Genomic DNA, 19876 nt, shown 5'->3' with positions numbered 1-19876 from the left:
CACATGAAAGGGTTCAGTCATTGAATGCAAAGTTAGGCAATTTCTTATACCTACTCTGGCCGGCTAATGTGAATTTATATTTAGCTCGCCTTGGCGAGTCAAAATTTAGTACGCGAGACTCACAATCCGTGCTTTTAGTGTCGCGATCGTTTGAGGGAATATTGGACCATTACAGTTTTAGTACGGGTGTAGGATGACATCACTCTCCCCATAATAATTAATATTCCTTTTCTATCTTTACCCGTGAGCCTTTTGACGCATCCGTTCGTGAGATCATCGACTTTCGCCTCCGACGAAGATCTAATCCGTTCGTTCGCTCCCGAGCGATCGAACTATATCAACATTCAAGCATTATTTCTTTTAGAATATCCGCTCTGGAATATCCATTAAAATTATCCTTGAATCACGGCAAGTGAAGAGCGCTATAGACCGATGATAAACGTTTATCGCATAAGATACATTCCGTGCAATTAGACCGAATAAACAGTGCCGCAATTCCTCTCGGATTTACTTCCCGATGCATTAGCATCCAGTAAACACTAACGTACATTTCCTGGCCGATCCTTGAGCGTAATGAATTTCAAGTACTAAATGGCAGGAACTGCCTTGTGCGCATTACAAATGATTGCGTAAAGAGAGCAACTACCGCATAGACCCTACGAAACATTTACTTTGCCCTCAAAGCTGTTACATCCACTTAAGGAAACGTCAAAACTGGGCCATTTTATGCAACACACTCCATCAAATATGCCCGCTCATTAATTTCCCCACGCGCTAGAATATCCCCAAGTTCTTTTCCAAGCACCGAGACCGAGTAACCCGGCAATCCCCTTCAGCATTTAAAATTTCTTCGACGTTTCATAACCACGTAGACGTTCACCGTGCTTCTTGCCCGGAGCGCTTATCATTCCATAAACGTAGCAATTATTGCGAGTTATGGCGCAACAAAATATCTATAACTCGTTAAAGTCTTCATACCGGTAGGTTTCCTAGCGCTACGACGGAGACTAGCAACAGGTCTTTTAAATTCATTTTTTAATAAAAAAAAAAAGAACAAAATATAATATATAATCTGGTAAGCATGAGTAGGCATCGGCTTATCCCGGATTCTTGTCGATTTCAAAGCGATCGACTTCCGCGTCATGATCTCTGGTCGCGTTCGATGCACAGGGTCTTTCGAAAGACGCGATATCTCCGACCGTCGAGATTTATTAGATCGACCCGGAGAGATGTGTCGAGACGATCGAATCGAGAATTTCATCTCGCGCATTCTCCGGCGCGAACTCGCGTCACGTTCACGGGTGTACCGCGTACACGCGGTACATACGTATGTACGTAAATACACGCTTGGATTCGCGGTACATACGTATGTACGTAAATACACGCTTGGATTCGCGGTACATACGTATGTACGTAAATACACGCTTGGATTCGCGGTACATACGTATGTACGTAAATACACGCTTGGATTCGCGGTACGTACTTTCGTACATACGCGGAGTGCGTACTATGGAGCGGTCCTTCCAACAAGAGGGTCGCTGTTTCTCGCCCGCACAAAAACGGGGACCGCGGGGGTGTTTTCAAAAGTTGACGCCCGGCGATCCATCGATCTGTTTACGGGCTGGGGTGCCACGACGGAAACGGCACATTTCAATAATAAGTCCGCCTAACCCTGTCCCTTCACTGAAAATAACGCGGCCAGAACAAAACGCGTTGCCCGTCGAGTTTACGGCATGACGTCACTGCCCACCATCTGTGTGGCTTACCCGTCGGCCTTCCTTTTTACTTCTTTTTTCTTTTTTTTTCGTTTTTCCTCGGTTTTACTTTCCTTCTCCCCCGACCACCGCCGACGTTTTCGCGCTCGCGTTTCCGCTTACCTTTGTTGGCGGAATTTCGAGGGAAATGATGTCACCGATAATTGACTCGTCGCGATGCTCCGTGGGGACGGAATCGCTCCGGAGATGTGGGAGCTCCGGGGCTGATAACGTCGGATACCGATGGACAGTTTTAATCAACGGTGATGGGCGAGGCGTTAAAGTAACTGGAACGAAGACACGAGATCTAGGACTTATACGTGTCACCGTGAATTAACTTTTATGTACGGTGCCGGTGTATGGACAAGTTTGCGAAACAGGAAATGGCTACGAGTTAAGAATTCGAATAGAGTCTGTTAACGTTGCGTCTTTTAGTATATGTATTACGAGTTTGCCTTGAATTTTAGTTTGGCTTAAAGAAGTCGAACTGCACGTTTTAAGTTCGAATTTATGAGCTTACGGCGATAAATTCACATATGGACTCCGTTTCTTCCTTCCCCTTCGTTTATGTGTTTCTGACTGAGTGGGTCAAGTATGACTGTTTCAATTTTTTCGATATCATTACGGAAGACTTTCTACTTTTTATTTGCTTTGTAAACAGATGTTCGTGCTACCAGACTCAGTTACCGTTTCTAATCCGGTTGGATATATACAGTATGTGGGACAGTTGAAGCCCACGAGAAGGATGAAGATGATTCAACTCACAGATGCTGGAATTAAAGAAGTTCAAGAGTCATCGGCGTCAATGAGAGTCAAGATTAAACGTTTCTAGTATTCGGTTGTGTCAGAGTTTTCCTCGTGATGAATGGAGAGGCTCGCAAGAAACTCTTTCGGTTGGAATAACAAATAGTAAAACCCACCTGCAAATACACGAACAATTCGGGACTTAAGGCCTCAAACGCGTCGTTATTACCCAAGTATGACTCAAGTTAACCATTTAATTATTGAATATTTTTCTCAACTTTACAAATAAAAGCAATTTTACAAATACGTCTTCAAACATTAATTCCCAAAATATTGTACGTTGTAACCATAGTACCATAAACGTTCCTTTACCAATGCAATTATACTTGAGAATATATTTTAGGATTACCTCATCGGAGTCATAGAAACCCACACGCCCCCCAATAACGACATATGGCCGCATAAATGGGAAATAATTCGGTCCGATTCCAAACAGTAGTACCAACATACATATCCAACTGGAGGGGTATAAATTCATGAAAAGATCGATCAATCGGTGCCCTTGACTTTCCCCATGATATTCCAATTATAACGGAACCTAATTTCTGACTTTGAAATGTCACCTCACATTTCTTCCTACCAACAACTAACCGACGATTTACATAGTTTCAATTGAAATCATTAAATGCTTGCATCTCCTATTTCCATGGTCGTAAAATTCTCAATAATGCATTTAGTACAATTTATTCTAATAAAATATTATTTAAGGGGGTCATACTATGTGACGGCCAGTTTTTCCCACTTTTTTCGGGATTTCTTTTTGTGGATCATTAAATTACACGTACTTGAAATTTTTACTACATATTTACTTGTATCTAAAGAAACTATACACATTTTTTTTAAGCAAAAATATTGTTTTTTTTTCGCGTGCAGAGCTCTCGAAAGAGACCGCTGAAAAGAAAAGTAGTGAAATGGCTGCCACGATTCTGGTTGTTCTCCTCATTTGAAATCAAAAAATTTAATTTATTATTAATCTATAGACCTGTGGCTATAACTGGTACCAGAATTAAGTCAAAAATTTGAAAATTAAAAAATTGAGCCAGTTTTTTAAATGAGTTTGAAATTTTCGTACTTTTTTCGATGAATTTAGCTTGAGGTAAAAAGAACTATGATAAATATCACTAAGATTCTGGTAACAGTTGTAACTATGTGTCTACTGAACATGTCATTAAATTTTGAGCGCGATCGGTTCAGTAGTTTTTTCTTAAACTTGGAAGCCAATTTGAAAAATATAGTTTTAAGAAAAACGCGTTTGAAAGTTCAAGTACGCATTACACAAAGATAATTTTGACTCACCTTAAATGGCTATTACTTCTTAACGACTTCGAATACGGGGAAATCCTTTTACAGGTATTATGTAGGGATGATTTGGAAGTAATTTAGCCAAAAAAAAAGAAATCGTTTTTTCGGACCCGACACATAGTACGGCCCCCTAAAATCCACATCGCATAAAGAAAAGGCCTACGTCTCATAGGACCCGCAGTAAAGGGGAAAGATCTTTGTTCATCCATCTCGAGGTGATCGATCTTCTTCATGGTAGAGGTCACTGTGCTTCTCCCATCCGAGTCTAGCAACCTTCGCCCTCGAAGACGCGCCTCCACTAGATCATGCCGATGATAACTCGGAGAACGAGGCCCGACTTTTAATATGGATAGCACACACTTCAAGGTATTTCAAGTGCCACTTACAAAAAATGTCTATCAAAACATCTAACGTAAACATAAGTCGCATTCTGCGTGAAGTGTATACAATACACGATGAGATGGATTGTACCCTACGAGTGATGAGCATCATCGCTGATCATCATCGATCGGTTCCGTTAAAAACGGACTTTATGCTGGAGCCAAAAAATTCCGATCGCTTGAAAGAGCAAGAATATCGAGACGGAATTCATTTTCACCGCATTCCATGCCTTCGCATTCCATTTTAATTCACCATGAACGGATCTAAGCCAACAAAAACTATGAGTAACGGAAATCCGTTGGATGAAGGAGAAAAACTCTGAAATGTTTCATTGTGTTCGTGTTGTATGGCTGATAGACCTTTAGCTATCTAATACGCCCATATTTTCAATGGGGTCAATCGGGAATGGTTCTCATCACTCATAGCGTGCTAGAGTATGGTACGTATGTGCACTTTCCTGAAATTGACCAGATACGATAACGTCATACTATCATGTCGTAAACGGGCAAGTTTCTCTTAGACTGAATAAATATATTTCATAAATTAAATGGAATTAAGTGTGCTGCCAGTAAAGCGATGTCAAGGACGCTGAAGAATTCGCTATACTATGTCCTTTTCGCCGAGGATAATAATTTACTGTACTCGATTCTAGAATGACAATCCATACACTATAGATATCTCCGACACATCTCTTGGTGATTGATCTTTAACGCGGCGAAGATCGTCATACAAGAATACATTAAGATGCAACCTAGAAGAGACCACAATCCCCGACTAACCAGACCCGCTTAGGAGGATTCAGGGTTTCAAAAGAGAAATTATTACTTAACAATGACATTTGTAAGCCACGAAACCATTTTAGGAATCATTGGCGTGAACTCCGGCTTAGGAATTCTAATCCATAATTTTGTATGACCAGATTACGAACCGAACAATGCCCTGTCTCTAGCTATATTTAAGACCCCTTATTCAAGCACGCTTTCCATGTCTACACGGCTTGAAAAACATGCCAACAAATCTGTAAGGAACGCGCATAAAGTACCGAAGATAAGTAAAAGAGGAACGAGCAAGAAAATGACGTTAACGTTAGCAAAACGTACAAGCGGCAAATTTGGAATCTTCCTTCGCACTTGGTTACGGTATGAAAAACTCGAAGGAAATTTTTACCGATACTTGAGTGTGGTTCACGACCGACTAAGTTCACCCCGGCTATGCAAATATCAATTACCAACGCGGAACTACCTAATAAAGAAAAGCTTATGAAAACTGACATCTTTACCCACTACCTTTTACCGCCTTCCGCGCAGCTTGTTCGTGTTTCGCCGAGACGTACTTCCGTCGAGTGACAGCAACCCGATATTTTTCCCGGTGAAGTACAGGAATTCATGGTCCATTTGCGCAGATCGATCTTCCCCGAGATGGAGGTCGACGTTCTCCAACAGCCAAGTTCGAGAGTTCTCCGCCCTGAAGATGAGCCCTCGCTAGATCATGGCGGCGATATCCGTGAGACCGAAGGCCAATACTTAGACTTAAGAACTGACATCATCGCGCCACTAATAACGATAATAAATGCCAGCGGCGGCGCAATGTAGGTCTCCCGAACCAGATTTCAAGTCAGGGGCCATAAAAGCCGAGAAAGTTTATCCGCCGAGGGAAACGCCGAGGACCCGAAGAGTGTCGAAGTGCCAAGTTGAAAGGGCTTTCTCCTTCGATCGGTCCCTAACGTTTCCACCAGTTGATCCGTCTAACATCGGTTACTCTATTGACGATAATGTCGAATGATGTACGATGGAACACCGTGCCATAATGTGGTCACGTACTTCGATAAACCGTTAAGCATCGGGTCTGGACGCTGGTCTCGGAATTGCAAAGGGTTACCGCCGCCATATTGGATCGACGTCGGGTAATTTCACCGTCATCGGTGGTTCAGATTTTCTTTACAACAGAATGTATGGGTTCATGTAAAAATTAGTACAAATGGTAATTCGGTTCGAAGTAATCCGTTAGTAAATTAAAATAGTTTAGCCATTGAGTGGCAATGGAGGATCGTTGAGAAGTAATTAGAGGATGAAGCCGAAGTGCCAAGACTAAAAGGGTCTTCCCTGTCAATTGCGCCCAGCATTTCCACTAGTTGACCCGTTCAACCTCGGTTACTCGCTAAATTCTCTATCGACGGTAATATTCGATGGGGCATGATAATGCGGTACATGCTGGTATAGCCATGGGTGCTGGGAAATCACTAAATGTTCAGCCTTAACACCTCTCTTGTTAATGCAAAGGGTTATCGATTTTATATTAAACTTTCACTATTCATGGATTTATATACCTGCATGCATTTATAGGATAGATTGACCTTTCGCTGGGTCCACCGTAAAAATCGTTTAAAATTGAATCCCCACGCTGGCAGGAATTTTTTTCAGAAATTGCCCTGAAAACCCATCAAGTATAGAAATCGCACTTTCCAATGCACTTCCCATGTTGACGCTAGGTGCATTCCAGACACGACTGGAGCTGCGTCAGGGCTATACGTTAAACTCTAAGTGCGGTACTTCAAGACGGCAACTTTAATGTCAAGGACATCTAAGGCCGCCTCTCTTAAGATGAACTTGCGAGAGAATCATTTGTGCCAAGGATGTCATGGCTAAGGTCGAATTGAAACCAATCGGATGTTTCTTTCGCAAGAGTTAACGTCATTAAAATCGTGCCGCTCACCGATCTTCATATTTAGAATCTCTTGGATGCCGTATACTCGTAACTCCGTACATTCATTTATTTCACAAGAATTAACTCCACGATGACTTTGAATTTCCTGTTGGTCCTTTCGTTGATGGTATTCAACTTACCTTTTATATGACCTTTTCAGCTACACGCGGTACCCATGCTCTTGTAGAATTTATGAAAGATTCGTGAAAAACGGTTCTTAACTCGGTACATTATACGTTTCGATGACTCCTTGCAACGGTGTGTCGTTAAACCCTGAATGAATCTGTTGCATTCACAGGAACGTCTTCTCGCTTCGCGAAGGCACGCGAAGTCGGGACGAACCGTTTATGCGGTGAACGCTAATTAGAATAAGGACTCGGAGTTTGAATACTGAATGAAGAAAAGAGAATGCTCCGGCATCATTGGTAGTCCAGATGGCTTTGTTGATTCGCATCCGTCCGATGATCGATTTAATTTTCTGCGATCCTCCGATTGCCATAGGTTGACGTACGAACTCGATTACGTTGATCCACCAAATGCAATTCCAGTTTAAAAAGTAATCACTCGATCTACACGATTCTTGTTATAAAATTGAATCTCAATTTATCACCATTCGCTGAAGAAGTTTCATAAAATCCAGCAAATACTGGGGAATGTTTAGGGGAATTGCACATTTAAAAGCGATTCAATCCGTATTCCGAAAAGAATTTTCGATTCAAATTCGGAGAATATTTAAATCTTCTAACAGGTAATCATAAAGTCCATTATGTCTTTCCTCGGTACCATTACAGATTGCGTACACGTTTTCTCAATCGAATACCAATAACCCGTTATCGTGTCGCAAATTTACCGTTCGCTTTCAGCGGAAGTGAATTGTTCGCCAGTAACAATTTGATCCCCGGAGCTGCCGAAGACTTTACGATACTTTCTACCGACGCATAAAATGAGCTACAATTTGCATTGCTCGTGCCGCTCGAGACATTGACGTTTCCCACACGAGAGGATTTCCGCTCGAACAATGCGCAACACCGTAGGTGTGTTCCCCGTAACAGGAGTTCACCGATCGTGATTGTAGGATGTGCCCGATCAACAAATTGGGTAAGATCTGCCATCTCTCACAGTAACACAGTTTCTCCTTGTTTATTGGCTCCGATCCAATGCAAGGCAAGTAAACTGTTGAATCTTGAAACATCACTTATCTTTTTCATTCCACTTTCCGGACAATTGTATTAACATTGGCAAACCCCGAATATGCGTGCAACGATCATGCAGCAAAATTCGCTACTTCTCTGTTATCGTTAATACAACTGGGGACATACCTACTTTTATCATGAAAATAAACTCGTGGAAATGATTGTAGATAATCATATGGATAGCGGAACTATGAATGATTAATTTCTTTTCTGAACACAATCCCGTTCATAAAGTTTCGAAAGTGAGATTCACAGTACCCGCAGCTTGTCAAAACGGAAACATTATTTATAACATATATTCTACTCTTCATATGTAACGACCGCGTATACGGCACGCATCATCGACCTAGCGCGATGACGGCTAAAAATATACAAAAGGACCGAGATAAAAGCCGAATACCGGTGCCTGGTGGGCGGGTTATTAATGGACATGGATTACTAGTCAAAGTTATCAAGCCTAGCCCGTGCTAGAACTAGATTCCAAACCGACATATACAGGATGATGCGATTTCGTGGTATTACTATTTCCTGCACTGCCGGGGGCTGTCTTCGTGGCTTTCCTAACTTTTCGATTATTAATAGTGCAAAAGAGCCGTTCAGTTTACGGTCTACACCACGTTTATTTGAGTAGGTTTAATCGGTCGCTCCTTCACGTCAATATTTAGATCGATTACGTCCCTCCACCGATGACGCAAGTATTCAAATTAAAATTCCAAAAGAGTAGGAACTCTGCTTTTCCATTTTGTAATAATCGCCGGCTCTTTGATTATTGGCACGAGCTGTTCATTTTAATGAGCAGACATTTTTCGTTATTATCGGTATTAAATCAATAAAGAGGAGAGTGGCTACCGGGTTTACATATTTCAACATTCCAAAAGCAGCCGAGTCTCATGACCGCTTCCAAAATTTTGGACGTACACCAAGGCCAAAATTAGTATTCGACCAGTAAACATTCGACTCGCGAGAATTAATACAAACGCAACTGGAGAGGTTGAGAGTCTTAAAAGGACATGAAAGAGCCAGTCTTATATATAGCTGAGAAAGAAGGTATCCCAGGTCGATCTCTCCAATTTGGTTTTTTTTATAATATGTTATAGTAGACTAAAAACTAAGCTACACGTATTTTTTTATCTGTCATTAAACTCTTTAAGGGGGTGAAACCACCATCCAAAGTAAGGCCTGTGAGGGGTGGCTCACCCCTTAATTTTTTTTTTAATTGAGAAACTTACATTTTTCATTTCTCGTTATGAGAAAGCTTTTCCAAGTGGATTGGTTAAAAAATATTACGTTTTTGTGGGTGAAACTGCCAAATCACCCCTTGACATGCCTTACTTTGGATGGTGGTTTCACCCCCTTAAAGTGTTTAATGCCAGATAAAAAAAAATACGTGTCGCTTAGTTTTTAGTCTACTATAACATATTACAAGAGAAATCAAATCGGAGAGATCGACTTGTGATACCTTCCTTGTGAGAAGTCAAATCGTTGGGGAAAGTATTCTCCAAATTGGGTGTACCGATTCGTTTCAAATTACACCACGGGAATATGGAGGCCCTAAGGTAGGTTCTGAAACTCATGAAATTTCATTTTTAATGAAAAATTTATTTACTTATTATGGACTAGAACTAACATGTCGTGGTCCGTGCACGTTTTCGATGTTTTACGCTTCTTGGAGGCTTAGAATCGAAAATTAAGAGTTTCAGGACCTACCTCGAACAATTTAGAATACCGTAGAAATGGAATATTACAGAGTCAGAGGGGAAAATATGGTAAATAATTTAACCAACGATTGCAAGAGTCCTGTGGCTAACACGTGTTTTTAGACCAAAATTTAGTTGCAGCGAAAAGTCACAGATGGAGGCGTTGGTTCGTCAAAATATAAATAGTCATAAAATTATGGGATTTCGGCAGTTTTACGTTGATATTTTTACAATTACTTTACCGAAATTACATATATAGAACCCTTCACTTCGTATAATTCTCAACGTAGACTGTAAAGAACTTCAACATGAATATAAATGTCGGTAATGGGTCACGCCAACTTATGTTACCACTTGAGTATTCAAAACGGCATTATCATCAAAACGGTTATAAATGAATTTTACTTTATCGACGTCGATTAAATTTCTTAGCGCCTTTCATATCCTCTTAAATGAAACTATGGAAAATTTATGTGAGACATTGACAAGCACCTTCGCCAGCATCCACTGGGAATACTTAGCCTCTGAAATATTCCCGTCAATTTACATGCCATTTCCATTCCCACTTAAATTCTAATTACCCAATACTATAAAGGTACCCATTTATCTCGATACTAATTCGTGCAGCACCGTTCTCACGTGACGATCACATGACGGCATACATTTTCATTAAAAATATTCCCGGTACGTTCGAACCGATGATAACCCAACGTCAATAAATTCTGCCGATTGTCACCCACAATGATTGCGTCAAGAACGCGCGTGCACGCAATGTGTTTATCCGAACGGGATTGATCGATCTCTCTTTTGCCTTCCTATTAAAAAAAAAAAGGGCACCCAGGTTCTCAGATCGGAGTTAAAAAAAACTTCTCTTAAGTAGACCAAACCGCAGACGGTTTTTCAAGGTGTCGTAATAGCAGGCCTTAGTCAGTGCGGTTTTCTCAAAAGGATTCGGAAATACGATGCGCCATTCGGTCTTCTGAGGAATCGCGTAACTCCGTGCATGCTAGCGGATTACGAAGCACATCTCTCGGCTGGCCTAAATACAAATTGGGAACGACAGAGTCGTATCTGCGGTCCGGCGGATTCGCTCGGAATAAACGTGAGTTCATCCGCATCCTACATGTGCGCGGGGATGCGTATATCGACAGGTCTCTTTTCCGCGCAAACTAGTATACAGTTCGATCATAGTGCGTAACATTTGCAGATAACGAAAAATTTTTCCCACGTCTTTGACACCATTCACGTTTTTCTGGTCATTTATGGAAATTAAACGTTCATGCCCATCTAACAAGATAGGTATCCCAGGTCGATCTCTCCGAATTGATTTCTTTTATGATATGTTATAGTAGACTAAAAACTAAGCGACACGTATTTTTTTTTATCTGCCATTAAACACTTTAAGGGGCTGAAACCACCATCCAAAGTAAGGCATGTCAAGGGGCGATTTGGCAGTTTCACCCACAAGAACATAATATTTTTTAGCCAATTCACCTGGAAAAGCTTTCTCATAATGAGAAATGAAAAGTATAATTTTCTCAATTAATAAAAAAAAAAAATTAAGGGGTAAGCTACCCCTCACAGGGATGTGCGTTCTGAGATAGTTGACCCGGCTAATATTTTTTTTCTCGGGAAAATCCAAAAACACGTCATATTTCCTTCGTGTTCATACACAACATATATTCTTTTCAGATTTTTAGACTTGAATTTGCCCATTTTTTCAATAAATTATTAAATATTTGCGTAATCATATTTAATGGTGGCTCACCCCTTAATTTTTTTTTTAATTGTGAAAATTATATTTTTCATTTCTCGTTATGAGAAAGCTTTTCCAGGTGGATTGTTTAAAAAATATTATGTTCTTGTGGGTGAAACTGCCAAATCGCCCCTTGACATGCCATACTTTGAATGGTGGTTTCACCCCCTTAAAGTGTTTAATGGCAGATCAAAAAAAAGTACGTGTCGGTTAGTTTTTAGTCTACTATAACATATTGTAAAAAATATCAAATCGGATAGATCGACCTGGGATACCTTCCTTCTAAGGGATAGTGATAAGGCAAATTGATATAAATATTTATGCGGTATATGGTACACAAATACATAATGTTTCGCGTCCTCGGGGTCGTCGGAAGGATATTCGAAGTATTTGGGAGATATATCGGTGAATGGAAAATGTTTTGATAGCAACCTTCCGGATGTACTTAACTTTATTGGGTGATTCGGTGACGTCAGGTTTGGAATGATGATAGCAAAAGATAAGATTTCGGTTAAAACGGTTTGCAAGGGAGGAAGAGGGGACTTCATAGGAGACAAACTGGTCGGTTGCACAATACGTGGAGTTTCGTAACCAACGTTATCAGAACTCTAGGAGTTTAAGTCAAAGGCTGTGTTTACGAGTAAAAAATGCCAGCCTATCTCGTTTCGAAACTACGGGCATGTGAACCGTGGAGACGACGAGTTTTCACGAGCAATTAGTGGGATGCTAATTTTAGTAAGTCGGGATTACCCACCGCCGTGTGTTAATCAACTGATAACGCATGCTTTATGCGTGCCGCGATGAGTACCGCGTTGTATCGGTAAATCGGAATAGTACCGAAACAAAATTGGCCCTCGATAAAAATCTTATACCAAGCGCGAAATACGTCTCGGGATTATCGTAGGTTTTGAACTTGTAACCTTTCTCAGAAAGAGGTTAGAAATAAGAGTTTGATACAAGAAGAAAGAAGTTAAAGTAGTAAACACAGATATATACATAATCATTGGTCGTAAGGCAATTTAACTTATAAAGGAAGTATGACTTCATAACTTTAGCAACTTTCCATCGGTATTTTATTACTCCCTCAATTTATTGTAAAATTATATCGTTATGTACTTATTTTTTTAAATACCTTCTTGAAAAAAATAGCCATATATTAAATATTTCACCGAAGGGGGTGTTGCTATAAAACATATTTACGGCAACTAGAACAATTCTTATCTTTTTCTTACTTAACGTTGAAAAGGATACTTGTCCTGATTTCTGAGCACCGCGTTTCTTCAACGTCTTACTTCTCGGCGACACGAAACTGTAAAATCTTGGCTTCGGCAAGAACTCGTCATTTCTGCGGAACGGAAACCTGTCTGGCGCTAAAATATCACGTTTCCCAGGAGATCAGAAAAGGCAACCGATGCAGGTATACCAATTAATGCCTCTATGTCCTTAGACGGCACTCCCAGCGAAAACTTCTGCGTTTTCCAAAGAATGCCGTGGAAATTGTTCTCATGCGGGTCGAGGTCCCCCTATCGGACATATATTTCGTCCACCCCCACACGAATACTACTTCCCCTGCCATATCAATAAAGCTCAATTACTTAATTACTTGAGTAAACTAGATAAACGTGACGTAACCACGGCACGCATGTAGGCACGTTGCGCATGTCCGTGTAATGGTCCCCGCAAATGCCACCGATCTTTAAAATGCGCCCAAACTTGGAAACTTGGTCGAATGTCTTTTTCTATTCCAACGGTTCGTTCTCACGATGCAACATCATTAGTAAATTACAAAAAAGAAAGAAGATATCGCCTTCAGACATTAATTCGTGAATTAAGTTCGAAGCATCAGGGAAAATGTCGAAAGTCCCATTTAATCCTTTGCACTGCAGGCACTTTTCGGGTAATAGTCTCGGAGATATACAATGATGCCTTATAGGCAAAAAAGTTATCCCGAAAGTTGCGTCGTTCGTTCTCGGGGTAAGACGAGACAATGCCAGTTAATGAAACGCCGAGGAAATTCGTTCATAAAGCATTCCAAAGTTTAGACGCCGACGAGTAAAACGCGCCGCGGGGAAGTTTCTCCATTTGGTATCTCTGAATGAACGAGAGTTCGGATTTGACCGAGAGTTTCTAACGATTCTTAGGAGAGATTTTCTCTGCCCCGTTGGCAGTGGCTAGGAAACGGGCTAACGGCTCGTGCCAAAGGGAACCGACCATCCTCGCGACGTGACACGCTTAAAGTCTAGCGTACCTGCAGGGACATACGTGACACAATGCCGGTTTCTATTTTCCCTCGGGACATCTCAAAAGTCACCGACTTTCCTGATTTCCGTCTGGACCTCGCGTCGAACTAAAGTACAGCCCAAGTTAAATGAAAAAAAAAAACAAAAAAAAGGGTATACGCGGAGGACCATAATTGTGAGAATATAAAATCTCATCAAGAAACGAGTCTCTATTCAAACTAGAGCAAATGTCTCGATTGTCGGTATTTCGTAACGGTACAAGACGCAACGATGCGTAACCAAATCTTCGATGTTGCAACACCCCCTGGAATGCATCGAGCATCGACGTTAAAACCGAAACTTTATCCTTTTTGCCCTGATCTTTCGCCTCCCCGCAATTGCCGTCGAATCGGTTTCTACTTGGCACTCCACAAATTGGATGGCATTGCTATTCAGGGAATAGAACGAGCACTTTCTCTTCTACCACGTCCGGCGAGCATCCCGCAGAGCGGTCTGCCGCGTCGGTAAAACGGCCATTCTTCAAAAACGAAAATTCGCAATCCTAGAGTTCCTCGCCTATTCCCCCTTACCCTGCCCCTCCCTCAGTCGCGTTCTTCCCTTTTTCCTATTAGCGTGTCCCGATCGCGTGCACAGGTGTTCCGCACGCGTCGGTCCTCGGAGGATCCGCGCCCGACCTATTATTAATCGGAGACAGCGGCGGCGGCACCTATGCGAGCGCCTACACAAAGCGGATGGTCCATTTTGTACCGAGCAGGTCCATCGGTCAGAGTGCCGATGAGTCGGCCACGGGTCCCAAAACCACGCTAAGTTTGGCCCGACAAGGCCCAACGTGGGCCGGCGTGGGCCGGCGTGGGCTCGCGTGGGTCCGACGAGCCATCTGCCCCTCGCGGTCGGTCTACCTGGACTGCTCACCTGGCGTCCCTTCCACGTACCTCCATTACTTTCGTTTATCTTATTTTCGGCCATTCAGCGGGCCGGCCGTACGTAGCTGGCTACCGGCTTTTGCACGACGCTCCGGACCCGCGGCACCCGAGAATTTATCTTTTTACTCCGGTTTCTTGCGGACTGGCCAAGAATCGGAGTCCCATTAATCACGTGGCCGGGGACCTGGACTGGCTGTCAGTCAGCCATTGACTCGCCTCGTGGCCACTGCTCGCTCGACGACCGGCAAACTCGCGAGCGTAATTTAATCTCGCGTATGGACGACCGCTCTCGTTCGCTTACATCAATTGCGAGCTTATCGCCGTTCTGCGTTTACGCGCCAATAAAGGCGTCCTGAACTTGTTATTAAAAACCACGGGACGGTGTAACGAGAAATGCGGGGGAAATAAGGGCCTATGCGGGAAAAGTTCCATGAAATGGTGGCGATGTGCTTTGAATTTAATTCGATATTTTTGAGGGTTACGTTCCACACCACTGCCATGAATACTGGCGTCACGGACGTGCATAGAGCGTTACCGTGAATGGCACTTTGTAAAAAAGAAAAAAAAGGGCCCGTCATAGGGGACCCTCGGATATCGCGCCTATCAGGGACTTGACTATCACATTTTTTTTTGTTTACTTTTCCTGCATATCTGCTATTATGCTACATTTTTCTAGGGCGAGCTATCTGCGTCACGCACTAATGGTTTATGTGGCCCTGCCCTTTCCCTTTATAGCATTTAGAATTGTGAGTCTACCGTCAATCCTATTTCGTGCAATGACGATTTAAGGGAGTAGTCGTTCCTTGGGGTAATGCCGCTAGTTCTTTATAGGCACCGTTCTTGCCGTTCTGCACTAGGTTAGATTCACGTTATAGGAATGCGATGACTGTCTAAATTGGAGCATTTCCGTCTTAGAGTCCTGTTCAAATATCGTGGGTGGTCCGGCTTAAGCTGGGTTCGGTAAGCCGAGGAAGGTATCGCGATTCCGTGCACAAGGCTTGGCGAGCGCTACAAAATGTTGGAATTATTTGCTACCTGCTCCTCGAAGGACTTGGCAAATAGTGCCGATTGAGTGCAACGTTTCTTTGCTTAAACTGCACCTGAAGAAAATAGCAATAACCTGCGAACGTAGACCGCGACTCGTGGCACGGGAAAGTAACAGTGGAACCGTGGTCACGTTTAAATGAAATTGTTTGCAGCAAGACACTCTATGAAACGCCTCAGGTTTGTTAACTAATCCCAAGTTGGGCGATGAAAAATACAGGGAGCTGCAAAAAATGTACTCGATTTCGATACACGGTTCGATACGAATGGATCCATCATTTTGGAACCTTCTAGTAAATCAATTTGGCAAATCGATATACAGAATTTATTACAGAATTTTTCAACCTCCTAAATCTGTGGGAAACATTTGAGAGATATGAAGAAAGTGCACTTTCTGCCACGTATCTCATCCTCCATTGATACTCTCGTACTTCGGAATGTACGGCATGAATTATCCAAAACGGGATTTTATCAATACCGATAAACTCCGTGATAAGATGAAGCGCATATAGGTATATTCGAAAGTCGAACAAACTGTTTGACTCGGCTCTGTTAAAGTTTAAGTAAGAACGGCTCAACGTATTTTTCGAAAATTTGAAATATCCCTAAAGAATTTAAACCACCATGGACCGAGGAAACGCATCGCGGAAACAGCGGCCATCGATGCGGTAGTCAATGCATTTCCCATGACCGAACTTCGCACCGATATTTCAGGGCAATGATATTTCCATGGGACAACTCCGATAGGTCATATACGTACTGTCCTTTCGCGTCGTTTAAAGTTAACGATGCTCGACAGTAACACGACTTTTTCAATATATATGGTAGTGCCTATTGCGTGGGTATCCGGAGTACGAGATCGATTGGAATCCACCAATCGAACATAGAATAACTAAAAAAAAAAAAAAAAAAAACAGGTACTCCGCGATATCCAAGTAAATTGCGGTCGTTTTTTATCAGCGCAATGAAAAGTCCGACAAAAACCGCAACTACATAACACTCCCACCGGCAGAACTTGGATAAAATGACCTTCCACATTATTTTTACATACCAGTGCCCTGCATAATTCCGGCACAGTCCCCTATCACTGAATTATAAAAGCCCATTTTTCCCGAATATCGATGCGCGTAACAAAATCCGTATTTAAATCTAAATATCTAAATGCAAAGCTCACCTCGAGTTACGAAGAGCAGCGCGAAAACGGCAGCGAACTGTATTCGGCGCATCTTGCTCGTAATCAACTGGTCCCTTAACGCACTGATACTCTGGTATCCACTATCGCACTATCCTAAAACAAGATGAAAAGTCAGCGGCGCTCGGCACTCGTGGGCATCGGGAGCACGAGATCGACGACGAGGCACCGATTCAAGGTGGAACTAAATACAAACTGAGACCAGACGGTATCCGAAGACCGACGGAATCGCGCCCCCGGCTTTTTACGGGGACCTGCGCAAACCGGCTGCGCGGTCGATCCTGCGCTCACATGCCCCACGCACGGCGCGCTCGGGAACCAACGCACACTTCGAGCCGAGCTCTCGAGCCCTCCGCGCCGTCCTCCATTCACTCCTCGGCCGCCGTTCCCTTGGCGCGGTCTTGGCTCGAGTAACGGATTTGCGGCATTACTCATGTTCCGCCGAAAAAAATATGCCGGTGACATTGACGAGCGATACTAGCGTGCCGCGCTAATTGCCGGAATCGGATTTTTTAGGTGTCCTTTCCTTTAGCTAGAAGCTCCTTATCTGAGCGTCATAGATCCCACCATCGTAGGAGACAAGGGAGCTCTTTGGCCGTTCAGAGTATTCGCGTTCCTCCGTTTATAGGAGCATTCCCTGAGGGATATCGAACTAACGCTCTTTTTGCAGAGTTATGAATGAACGAGTTGCCGAGACGATGAATAGGACGGTACAAGTGTGGGATCAAACGGTCCGTCGATGTACCTTGTAGAGGATCGTTCGATCGAGGACCTTCTAACGTATAATTATATGTTTGATAAATGAATGGGACTAGATATGGTATCGGTATTGGTGAGCCAGCGAGATGCGATCACCTGCTCGATTTGTATCTTCGGGTGACATGCCTTTTAGGTCAAATCTGGGGAAGAGAATTACATCATTGTCGCTACAAGGAATCGCAACTTCTACCGTTTTCCTGCAGGCTTTCGGCAAAACGATTTGCAATGAATAATTTGGGTCACGTTCAGCCCTATTTCTGTGATACGGCCTTTTCCAAGTAACCGATTTGCCGAGTTCCTAATGGTCCGACGAAGAAAATACCGGTGACATTGACGAGTGATACCAGCGGTCGGTTCGCGGTAATTACGGGAATCGTTCTAACGTGTCCTTTTATTTAGCTAGAAATCCGATTCTACGAGCAAATGGCGTAAGAAATAAACCGGCTTTACAGTTGTTCACCTTTATTCGGGAAATGAATGGCGATGCTGCTTCTATGCAACTTCTAAATATTTATCTTTAATTTCTTAACCCTTTCTCGCCCTGCGCCGGTTATATCCGGCTTCTACTAAATTCTTCACCCTGGCCTGCGCCGTGTATATCCGGCATCTACTAAAAGCGTCATTTTTTAAATTTATCATACGCAAACATAATACTAAAATATATCTAACAATTTTCCGCGAGACTCTCTTAAGGTGAAGTGAAACACCCTTCAAATCAGTCGATTCGAATACAACACTTTTTTTAAGGGTATTAGACCAAACTTTCCGAAACTTTGACGCGTCGCTCCTGATCATCTAAGAATTGTCCTGACACATTCAAAATTTGGATTTTTTAACAAAATTTTTTAACTCAGCCCAGACCAGAACCAAAATGGCGTCGAGTTCTCATATTTCGATCAATATACAATTATCGAAGGCTCTGATATGAGAAACGAAAGGGTCAAGATAATTTTATGACAATTTAGAACACTCTGGTAATCGATAAACTCGCATTTCAACGGGATAGGGCAAAAAAAAGTGTTGTATACGCATCTATGCTAAAACGATGGTAATACGAGGTCTCGGAGTGAAAATTTAATTGACCTGAAAATCACAGATGGCGCAAGGGGCCCTCTGCAGTCAATTAGGGCCCCAGAAAGCATGAATCCAGAGGCTTTCTGGAGTTTTACTTCGATTTCTTTATAATTATTGTACGAATACGACAGGTGGAGTATGCCATTTGGTACAATACCCAATATAATTCGACACAGCTGTCAATATAAAAACGAACGTCGGCAACGTAGGCATTTAGAAAAATCTTCTTTATCGATGTCGATCAAGTTCCTCGACGTGTTTCACTTCACCTTAATGTGTACTCTGATGGCTATTTCCGCGATCGCGAAAGGGTTAAGAGGTAACCAATTAAATTTATTATATTTATAAAAAGCAATTTTGAATGCATTGTTAATAATATAAAGAGAGGTGGAGAATTCTGTGACTTATAATTTTTATTTTCTTCCGCCGTTTCATTCCTGGCTCATTCAGCAATAAAGAGAGCAGTTCTTAGTACGCAAACTCATTAGATTTCTTGTCTCGAAACATGGTTCCGAATGTGCAGTTGCAACGAAGTATAATCAAAGTCTCGCATCGCTGCATGTCTGAAGGTAAATGCTCGTAATGCGTGTTTGTACGTTGCTTATCGCTTCTCTACTTTTTCATTTATTGCCTCGCCTACAGTGTAGGTGCATACAGAGTCGCTTGTATTTTATTCAGGGCAAAGAACTCACCCAGGGTACTTTTTAAGAAAAAATATACCTATTTGAAACTCGGACTCGGAAAGGTGGCCAAACCTCTTGCAGTCATTAAAATGAGTCTTTTTGTAGAAGTATTAACGATAACTCTTTCGAGAATACTACAGAAAAGATATGAGAGATGAGAACGCGAAAGTACAAGGAACGATTGCGCGAATGCCAGACGTTACTGCTTTAATCACGCTCCTTTCTGTTTAACGATTGTGAGTCATGTGTAACGCCTGCGAGTACTTCCTCATTCCAACGAAAAATTACTGAGGCTTCTAAAAAGGTCAAGTCCCGAGAAACACATTTTTCCCATGTGTTGGTAAAGTGCGGCGGTGGAATATTTAAAGACC

The 19876-nt window shown here is 42.3% G+C and overlaps 1 protein-coding gene across 2 annotated transcripts in view; it reads right to left on the bottom strand.

Moving 5' to 3' along the window:
• The window catches only part of LOC105698448 (lachesin), a 73227-nt gene extending 56022 nt beyond the window's left edge, over positions 1-17205 (bottom strand). Inside the window, exon 1 of one of the 2 annotated variants that reach the window (XM_012422720.1) lies at positions 16972-17205. In XM_012422720.1, coding sequence (XP_012278143.1) covers positions 16972-17023 — 52 coding nt within the window. In that variant the 5' untranslated portion in view covers positions 17024-17205. The remainder of the gene's footprint in view (positions 1-16971) is intronic. The other variant, XM_012422721.1, reaches the window with a different exon arrangement.
• Between the last annotated feature and the right edge of the window lie 2671 nt (positions 17206-19876).

The sequence above is a fragment of the Orussus abietinus genome, unplaced genomic scaffold (genome assembly GCF_000612105.2).
Source record: "Orussus abietinus isolate OABI.00-Male unplaced genomic scaffold, Oabi_2.0 scaffold62, whole genome shotgun sequence".
NCBI classification, from domain to species: domain Eukaryota; kingdom Metazoa; phylum Arthropoda; class Insecta; order Hymenoptera; family Orussidae; genus Orussus; species Orussus abietinus.
Note: the sequence above shows the minus strand (reverse complement) of the source record. Positions and strands in the feature narration are given on the sequence as shown.